Source organism: Lytechinus pictus, chromosome 11 (genome assembly GCF_037042905.1).
Source record: "Lytechinus pictus isolate F3 Inbred chromosome 11, Lp3.0, whole genome shotgun sequence".
NCBI classification, from domain to species: Eukaryota; Metazoa; Echinodermata; class Echinoidea; order Temnopleuroida; family Toxopneustidae; genus Lytechinus; species Lytechinus pictus.
Window position 1 is genome coordinate 8,176,281 of NC_087255.1, and position 10,681 is coordinate 8,186,961.

Sequence of the window (10,681 nt, forward strand, 5' to 3'; positions counted from 1 at the left end):
CCTCCGGGTCACGGTCTGCCACTGAGCAACATAAACATCAACGTACAGTACATACATGTACATAGAATAATTCTCCATTTCCTAAACAGATATAATAGTTATGAGCAGTTTGAATAACAAAGAGTCAATACTTACTTTTCTAGTCATCAGCTATAGCTTCTGAAATACACTGTAGTATGCAGTGCTTAGAAACATTTGTAGTAAATGTTGCATATTATTACTATTATTCTAAGGCCATGGTCTTGTGTCATAAAGAGCACAATTTCTACAACAGGTTTACTATCAGCCAATCAAATCAACTTATTCCAGTAGCTTTTAACTGTTATTGCAAATCTGTCATTATAACAAGTTTTATGAAACAGGCTCCTGATGAGCTTTAGGGTGCATTGCCTTATCATCCTTCATTCAATTTCCTTTAAAAATAGACTTATAGTACAAACGGAAAGATCATTCTTGACAAGCATTCACAAGTAATTGTATGCACTGACATCCGTATACACCTGTGTGGAGAGAGGCAAAAGTAGATGAATGCATTGCCCATGGACATACTCACATGATGTCTCTAAGCTTGGTGACGGTCAAAGCATCCTGAAGGAGTGAAAGTGGAATATCAAACTCTAACGAAGCTACAAGCAACAGCAGGAGGACATTGCACTTTTCTCTCTCTGATGTGCGCATCTCCAGCAGCTGCTCCAGGAAATTATGGCGTGTCAACCCTGGATTTCTGCTGCAGAAATCAATGATACCGGTAATAATGATTAAAAATAAAGAGTTATATCACATTATGATTATGACATCTCTATACGCTTCCAAAGGACTTCAATATTACTCCCCCAAGCTTTGGCTTGGTGGCAGTAATTACGAACAGCGCACACGTATTTCAAGGAATTAATTCCTGTCAGGTACCCATTCACGTTTGATCACCTCGGTTAAGTGCAGCACAACGTGGATCAATTCTTTTTCAGAAGGAAACTATGCCATAGCTGGAATTTGAACCCATGACCCTCTATTTCCAAAGTCCGGAGACTAATCGACTGGGCCACAATGCTCCACACAAATTCTTAACATCAAGTATTGCCATTTGTTAACAAACAAAAAAAGTTTTTTATAGCAATACTTTTATCAAGAAATAGGATCACAAGATAAATTGGCCCATCATACGAATGTAGGAATTAGTTGCCTAAAACATCCACAGCCCTGTAACACAAAGCTTAGCAATCATCTTTACGATTGATTACATTGATATTATTAATGACATATTTACCCAGGGTAGCCACTTCAGTTCCAAAAACTGTTCTCCTAGCAGGCCCTGCTATTACTATTTCCCCGGCTTTAGCACGGCTACCTTGATCCGGCGCTCAAGCATTCGAGGAATTTCTTCCTACCGGGTACCCATTCACCTCACCTGGGTCGAGTGCAGCACAACGTGGATAAATTTCTTGCCGAAGGAAATTAGGCCATGGCTGGGATTCGAACCCACGACCCTCTGTTTCAAAGTCCGGGGACTAATCCACTGGGCCACAATGCTCCACAAGATGTACAATCAATTTTGAAATCAAGCGAACGATTAATCGCTATGTTTTGTGTTAAGGGGCCCAGATGTGACAGCCCCAAGTAATTCGGTGGATTCACAATATGGTGCGCCGTCTATAGGTTGCAGCGAACAGGCCAAATTTCTAACTTTGGGGTCGACATCGTGCACAGGCGCTGGCAGCGCACAGTGCTAGTGCTTCAAAAATGAAAATCATATGGTAAAAATGGTCTAAATTTTGCAAAGAATTAAGCGGCCAAATTTCTCTCCTACCTCCTGGGCCCTAGGAAACAGCATATCCGGTCGAGCTGCGTTGGCCAGCGCTGAAAAACCACATGCATGCATTCACTTTTGTACTAACACGCGCAACAGATGTCGACTTTTTCACATGATGCATTGCAAATTTCGGCTTGGACACTGCAACCGATAGATGGCTACTGTATTGTGAATCCACCGAATTGAATTACCTTTGCGTCTGTTGACTCTCCGTCAGGATGTCTCCTTGTATGTTGTATGCCATATACGCCAGGCGTCTGTGGTCTGTGCCAACATTCAGATCACCAGTCGTTGGGAACTTCATCATGAAGTGTGTTGTCTGTGATGTAAACGGCAATGGGGTGTTGCAATTTATTGCTAGTCAAACTTTGTTTTCGGCGGTAATACAATACATGGATTTCGGTAAATCTGACTTGAAACCTTAATATGTAATACTTGTACTCAACAAAAATGATCACAATTGAGATTCCAATCCATAATAAAAGTTATAAAATAATTAAGAACAGATACTTTCCAACAAACATACCATTGTGAGGCAAGAGCTCTCTTATATCTGAAATAATAGGAAATTTCATGTACATGATTTAGATTTTGATAAAACATGTAAGATCTACATGTACCTCTCCCTACCTTATGACCATATATTCCATGAACTTGAATCTTCTTTTGAGAACTGGGTACAAACTGATCTTTGGGAAGCTTGTGTCTCTGTAAAAACAAAAAAAATATGATGAAATAAAAGGGAATTGGGATGAAACAAACAATTGTTTTTAAACCTAAAAAACGGGTGTTTTTTTTTTAAGAGGTACATCTAACTGCAAAGTGTTCTGAGCCTATTGGGATTAAAAGTTGAAGTATACCCCCCAAAAAAAATCCAAAGGAACAAAAAGGCACATCTAGATCTCACTATTAATAAACTTACATGCATATTCAATTAAAAAACATCCTATGCCACCGAATAAATCATTACCCAAAATTTGTGTTAAAAAATAGTTCCCGTAAATCTTTATGACTCTCTGATAATAATCACTTATAATTTTTTTTGTCAACATCTTTGGCTATAACAGATTTAAGTCAAAGTATTAGATCACGATGTGAAAATCATCTTGTTGACTTAATATTTTACCACTGGGTGATCTGACACTGATGTATCCTGGAAGAAATGCTGAACCTGAATCCTCTCCGCAGCTAGAAAAAAAAAATATATATATTTTATGTTATTTAGGATGAAGGCACCCTTTCAATACTTTATTGAAATGACAATAACGACGTGATGACAATTTCCAATTCACAATATTCCTTTTCAGAAAGAAAGAAAAAGTTTATGAAACATGAGGCATCTTTAATACCAAAAGTCTGTGCTGCCTATTTCAGTAGGAGTACTGCTAAAAATGTGCTATGCATCTTTTTATAGTGGGTTTTCTGCATTCACTTTTTGTCTATGTGGAAATATGAGGATTGACAACATAAAACCAATTGCGAGATTCCTGTGTGAAAGTCACTGCTCTGGCACAGGTTTAAGCTCCCTTACTTGACCATTTATCGCTTCTTTCTTTATAGGTGTTTTTCTTAACATGAATACCATATTTTACTATTTTTTATGTACCGGTTCTTACTTTTATTTATAAAAAATCAGAAACAAAGCAAAACAATCATGCTCTACTCAGAATTTTAATGAAACAAAATAATTAACACACATATAACACAATGTTCTATTTCAGGATGGATTATGATCAACTATATTTTCTGTGGTTGTTTACTCTTCATTCTACCTCATCGCCATTATTCAGATATTCCTAGTAATGGTAATGATGATGATGATGATGGTGATGATGGTATTGATGATGATGATGGTGGTATTGATGATGACAATGATAATTTTGATGACAATGATGAGAATGATGATGATGATGGAGATGATGTACATAGAAGAGGTTCATCGTGGTGAAGGATTGAGTAGAAGAAATAACCAGTTGTCTCACGGTGTATCAAACGTAGTTCGAAGGCCTTCCAACTACGTTTGATACATCATGAGACAACTGGTTATTTCTTCTACTCGATGATGGAGATGTCAATGATGTTGATAATGATGATCATGTTAAAGGTGATGATTATCATAATGGCAGTGGTGATGAAGATGATGTTGATGATAATAATGTTGATTTATGGATCGGTTAATATACATCTGATACTCACATGTTATTAGTCTCCCGTCCAACATCCATACATTAGGAAGACAATCAATTACATGAATACGATCTAATGACAACATAAAAACAAACAAAACAGAAATCATATTAGAATACTAGGTAAAAACAACTGATAAATCACACATAAATAATAACAAAGTCCTTTTTTAATAACACATGAATTAAACATCGACCAAATAAAAAAAAAACACCTCTGATTTACTCAGAAATATAATCCAGACACATACAAGCCTGTTTCTCTCATTTCTGTCAGCTTTTAAATAACTCACATTAATATATCAGGGTAAATCCCCATCAATGCCATAAAACATCAGTTTTTAAATTAAATAACAAGATACATTACAAACTGTCTAGTATAAATGCATCCATGTCAACTCCTTGTGACCTGGAAGTGGTTTCATGTTAAAGTGACATTAAAAGACATTGCTACACAAGGAAAATAACCAACAATATGATCGCAGGGTGGGCATCATATTCCCACACATTATATCTAATGATGAATATATACACAGTATTCTTATTCTAGCAATGATCAAATGTTAACATTAAAGGGAATTCAAACCAAATGAGAGCCAGGTGCTCCACAAGCGATGACAACATTGTTTAGCATGCTGTATCATTGGGTTGTGTGGTCCAGTGGTTAGAGCATTGGACTCATAATCGCAAGGTTGTGAGTTTGAATCCCCACTCTGCCATTGTCTCCACTTTGATAAAAAAAGACCCAAGAGTAACATCTGTCGTCTATAACATCAGCCACTATGACTGATCAACCTAGACGTAAAATGCTTCAGACATGTAGGTAGTTGGTTATATACCAGCTTGGCATTAACCAACAAAAAGCTGACCATAAACAGAAACAGAAACAGAAATCATTTCCTTGATATGCTGTACAAACTGTACTTACAATAGGGATCTTTATCTAGCTTGGGGTTGCCATGGAGAGTAAGTTCCAGGATGTACATGTGTCTGATATGCCTCAGGTCCCTCCATGTTAGATTGTTCAGGCTCAGATTAAGAATGCCAAGAGCAACAAATTTACTCAAACCATCAAGATTTGTCACCTGCAATAAACACAACAAGTGGAATGCCTCTGGCCGTCTCACCTGCATCACGCGATTCAATATAGCAGCAGTGCTGATTTTGAAAACTACTATAACTCGCACAAGATGTTCAGTGATACTTGGTTACTCTTATTTCCACGTTTTATGAACTAGACCCATACACTTATAGAGATATGATGGTAATTCAACAAATACCCCCAACGTGGCCAAAGTTCATTGACCTTACATGACCTTTGACCTTGATCATGTGACCTGAAACTCGCACAGGATGTTCAGTGATACTTGATTACTCTTATGTCCAAGTTTCAAGAGAAAGATCCATCAACTTTCCAAGTTATGATGGTAATTCAACAGATACCCCCATTATGGCCAAAGTTCATTGACCTTTGACCTTGGTCATGTGACCTAAAATGCGCAAAGGATGTTCAGTGATACTTCATTACTCTTATGTCCAAGTTTTATGAACTAGACCAACACACTTTCAAAGTTATGGCGGTAATTCAACAAATACCCCAATTTGACCAAAGTTCATTGACCCTAAATGACCTTTGACCTTGATCATGTGACCTGAAACTTGCACAGGATGTTCAGTAATACTTGATTACTATTATGTCCAAGTTTCATGAATCAGATCCATAAACTTTTAAAGTTATGATGGTAAATCTACAGATACCCCCAATTCGGCCAAAGTTCATTGACCCTAAATGACCATTGACCTTGGTCATGTGACGTGAAACTCATGCAGGATGTTCAGTGATACTTGATTAACCTTATGTATAAGTTTCATGAACTAGGTCCATATATTTTCTAAGTTATGATGACATTTCAAAAACTTAACCTTAGGTTAAGATTTTGATGTTGATTCCCCCAACATGGTCTAAGTTCATTGACCCTAAATGACCATTGACCATGGTCATGTAACATGAAACTCAGGCAGGATGTTCAGTAATACTTGATTAACCTTATGGCCAAGTTTCATGAACTAGGTCCATATACTTTCTAAGTTATGCTGTCATTTCAAAAACTTAACCTCAGGTTAAGATTTGGTGTTGACGCCGCCGCCGCCGCCGTCGGAAAAGCGGCGCCTATAGTCTCACTCTGCTATGCAGGTGAGACAAAAATTGATTGGAAAGTCTTATCAGTAATTATTTTCCCACTAAGTGATGACGGCAGGTAGAAGTAGAACAGCATGAATTTATTTTCCTGTTGATTAGATTGAAATTTTTTTTTTCCAAGCTAAAAGAAAGAGCTTGATTTCAACGTTTGTGCAGTCATGCACAACTATGTTTGCTGTGTATAAATGTGAAGAGTCCAAGTGCAGTGTACGTATATGGTATTTATACATACTGTTTTGGATACACATTCCAGTGTGAAAATTGTCCGGTAAATATTTGAAATCAATTTTGATCAATATGACAGAAAAAAAGGACAGTTTTTAATTCTTACTTAATGTTGCAAAGCCAATGCCTATGATATTCCATTTACTGGGTAGGTAGGTTGGATACTTTGGTGAGTAGGATGAATTGTTGCAGGCTTCTAACAGATTCCAAAAAAAAGTTTCAAACAGATTTTAATACCTTTAAAGTCATAATTTTGTATCCTTCATTCTCATGACTCAGATATACCAGCCTTGAGACCATGATTTGAAATGACATAACATGAATAATTAATATTAATAATAATGATAATACTAATAACGTAATATTTTCCCAGGGTAGCCCCTTCAGTTCTGAAAATCGTTCTCCCAGCGGGCCCTGCTATTATTATTTATCTTTAATAAAATACAAAATAGAAATACCTGATTGTTTCCGAGATGAAGATGCCACAGGTGGTGGCATACCATAAGGTTTTGAACCAGAGTGATGTCATTGCCTTTTAAAATCAGCGTCTCTAGCTTCGGGAGTACATTCAGATTCTCTATCTTTGCTGTACAGAAATTAACAAAGAGAAATGTTAAAATTTGAAATATATATGGCACTGGGTATACCCACACTCATAGTTTCCTTAATATCAGGAGCATTATCATGAAACAAATAGGGATATTGACTAATAACTGATATGCTGAAATCATTGCTTCTAATTGGCTCGGAACAAATTTAAGTCAGTGAAAATTACTATTCACTTCATGAAACACTACAAAGTGCATGGGCATCAGCGCAGAGGATTATCCCATGTTCAGGGGGGGAGACATCTACTGTCATTGCATCCCCCCAAAAAAAAAAATCATGCTCTGCACTGACGCTCATGACCCAGGGCCTGCCTGAAACAAAAAGTGCATTTTCACCAGCAAAGCTGCTCCTTGGCTTGTAAAGAAGATTGAAATCCTAGAAACAAGTTAGCATGAATGAATTCAGAAAAAATCAATATACGATCACTGAAAGTTTGAGAACAAGTGGACATTTAGTTAAAGAAAGTTATAATCTTTAGAATTTCAAAATCACTAATGCTATGGAGTTTCTCCTTTTGACAATGCGACCAAGAATTAAGATGTCACAGCAGTACAACTCTTCCCTTTGTATACTGAAAATATACCCAAATATGTCAATTTTCCTACTTCTAATGATAAATATAGTACAAAATCTTTGACCATTAAAAATTTTATGAAATCTCTGTTAAACATCCTCACGTGAAGAAAAAAAACCTTGATCAACGAAAGGACTTGATAAAAATTACATTTTAAGTAAAATATGTAGAAAAGTAAACTTTGATTTTTATTGCATTGCCAATGGGAGGATGTCCACAACTTTAGTGATCTCAACTTTCAAATGCCCATACTGATTTTCCTGCTATTTGTATGATTTTTCTCCAAATTTCATTGATTCATTTCTTTGATGCTTCTGTTTTCATACAAGCTAATCTTTTTCCATGGCTTCATTACTACACTATTCCATCCCATATCCTATCAATGGATGTGATGGCAGTGCCCCCCCCCCCATACCTCCCTCTGGTTCATTTGAGTTTCCTAGATACAAAACAAACTTACCTAGACCACGATTTGACAAATCAACATATTTGACCTCGTTCAAGGGCCCCCTGCACCTCCTCCTCAGGAGCTGTGAAATCACAGAACAAACAGATCAGTTAGTGGGATTCACTTTATGTGGACAACTAGAGTAATAATTGTTGTATAGCGCATATCACTCACAATATCACAAAACAGAAACTAATCGGCATAAGAATGAAAAAGTAGCATTTTCTTAAATTTTTTAGCCGAAAGGCACTTAGGATAAAGTAGTTGGACACAGACACACATACCCTTCCATATTTCTCCTTAAAACTTTGTTCAGGAAAGGACTATGGATCTAGTGCATTCCCACATGTCACAATTAAAGAACAAGTCCACCCTAACAAAAAGTATATTTGAATATAAAGAGAAAAATTCAACAAGCATACCATTGAAAATTTCATCAGAATCGGATGTAAAATAAGAAAGTTTTGACATTTTTAAGTTTGGCTTAATTTCACAAAACAGTGATATGCACATCCTGGTCAGTATGCAAATGAGGAGACTGATGACGTCATCCACTCACTATTACTTTCGTATTTTATTATATGACTACTGAAATGTTCAAATTTTCTCCACTTTGTCAAGTGAAACAACGATTAATTCCTCCCTGAACATGTGGAATTAGCATTGTTTAATACTATATAGTTCATTCAAGTTGGTCCTTATTGTCAAATCTGTAAAAAATGAAATATTATATAATTCAAACAATAAAAAACAAAAGAAATAGTGAGGGACATCATCCACTGTCTTTTTTTTATATTTGCTTGTCACTGAGCTGTGCATATCACTGTTTTGTGACAAATAAGCGAAACCTTAAAATGTCTTAACTTTCTTATTTTACATCCGATTTTGATGAAATTTTCAGCGTTATGCTAGTTTCATATTTCTTTACTTTTTCAAATCAACATTTTTCTTGGGTGGACTCGACCTTTAAGGACGTTCCACAGTTAAAGTGAAATCCATGTCATTTTCACCAAACTTTGCACATAGATACTTTAGAACCTTAATATTCGAAATATGCACAAATTAACATAGGTCCATGTGCTTGATTTTTTGCTATAGAACTTCAAAGTTCACCCAAATTGATGTTCTTAAGAATTGCGCATTCAAAAGAATTTGGCATTTTTAGACCGCCCAAGATTACTACAATGAGTTTAAACCTCTATTACTCAGTCAAAATACATGAAAAGGTCATCAAATTTCGCAAGAGAGTTAATAATTGTATCGTTAGAATGGAGAATATATTTATAGTGCTATTTGTTTGCAATTTTAAGTTTAACAACACTGTCAGTTCTTAAAAATGGCGTAAAAGATTACAAAACCCCAATCTAAAAAATGTGAAATTTCAGTAACAAACTACAAAAGTACAATAAATGCTGCACTTTATTCAAAATCCATGTCATTTTCACCAAAATTTGTAGAGTTGTAGAGGAAGGTATACCTAAGAGGAACGAACATTAAAATATAGGGGTTCATGTGCTTGTTTTTAAACTATCAGTATTTTTATTAGAGCAAATGTGCTTTTTAAAACACCAAAAATGCGCCGAATGCTTTGTATCTATGTGAAGAAAAAATCAAAACCCCTCTACCATTTATACAAACTCGGGGTAATATTCGTGATTCTTGGCAGCACTGCAGAGTAAAGTATTTTGAAATTGTAGAGAATCTTTTTTTGAATGGTCCATGGAATAATTCAATTTTTTAGCTTCATGAAATAACGCATCGGATCTGCAGTTAAAGTGCAGAAGATGAGAAAAATCAGCACATACCCGCAGCTAATTAATCACCTGTTCATCCATTGTGACGTCAGCGCGCAGAGTGTAAACTATGCGCAGATCATAATGCGCACAAACATAACTGTGGAACGTCCTTAAGCAGTCCTATTGGAGGACAAAACAATAAACAGTCCCTGTGCACCAGACCATTCATGATCCTTCATGGTTTGATGAATACCGTAGACTGTTTCCATCATTTAGCCCTCCATTGCTCCAACACCGATAAAGGATAACAACAAATTTGGGAACACTCTATAGACCCATAAACCAGAGCTGAGGCAGTGCTAAAGGGCACAGGGTGTCTGAGGGAACCAACCCCCATTATTTCAAAGTCATAAGTGTAAAAAAATGAGAAAAGAGGGGTAAGGGAACAGAGAAAATTGTGAAGAGGGTCATTTTACTTTCTTTATATTCCTGCGTTATGAAATATGACATTAATGAGACATCCTCTTTGGAAAACTTTAGCCCCCTCCCTATCAAAATGCAGCCAGGCATGGCACCGCCCCTGTACTCCTGTAGAGTAAGGGGTCTTAAAGCTACGCACCACTCGTTGCGCAGCATAGGATTTCACTGACAAAAATGCATGCTCTATGTAGGGAACTCAGACTGCAGTATGACGAAGGATTCCTATTCAGATGAGGCTGTAATAAATCACAAAAATACAGTGAAATCTGCAAGTCTTACAGGTTCGGATTGATATTCACCATGCTCACTTTAGTTTTCTATTTTCCTACAATATTTTAAACAAATTTAAGAAATTGACGCATAGGAAATACAATCTATTTGCAACATATATCAAGTGCATAGCTTTAGGACCCCTT

At 36.4% G+C, this 10,681-nt stretch overlaps 1 protein-coding gene across 6 annotated transcripts in view; it reads right to left on the reverse strand.

Annotated features, from left to right (window-relative positions):
• The window catches only part of LOC129270765 (uncharacterized), a 38,052-nt gene that overhangs the window by 25,503 nt on the left and 1,868 nt on the right, over positions 1 to 10,681 (reverse strand). For 2 of the 6 annotated variants that reach the window (XM_064106581.1, XM_064106579.1), the window contains exons 2-9: positions 8,062 to 8,131; positions 6,877 to 7,004; positions 4,922 to 5,078; positions 4,004 to 4,066; positions 2,934 to 2,995; positions 2,438 to 2,515; positions 1,999 to 2,126; positions 554 to 727 (exon numbers count right to left, since the gene is read on the reverse strand). In XM_064106581.1, the coding sequence (XP_063962651.1) occupies positions 554 to 727; positions 1,999 to 2,126; positions 2,438 to 2,515; positions 2,934 to 2,995; positions 4,004 to 4,066; positions 4,922 to 5,078; positions 6,877 to 7,004; positions 8,062 to 8,131 (860 nt within the window). The remainder of the gene's footprint in view (positions 1 to 553; positions 728 to 1,998; positions 2,127 to 2,437; positions 2,516 to 2,933; positions 2,996 to 4,003; positions 4,067 to 4,921; positions 5,079 to 6,876; positions 7,005 to 8,061; positions 8,132 to 10,681) is intronic. The other 4 variants (XM_064106580.1, XM_064106584.1, XM_064106582.1 and 1 more) reach the window with 2 other exon arrangements.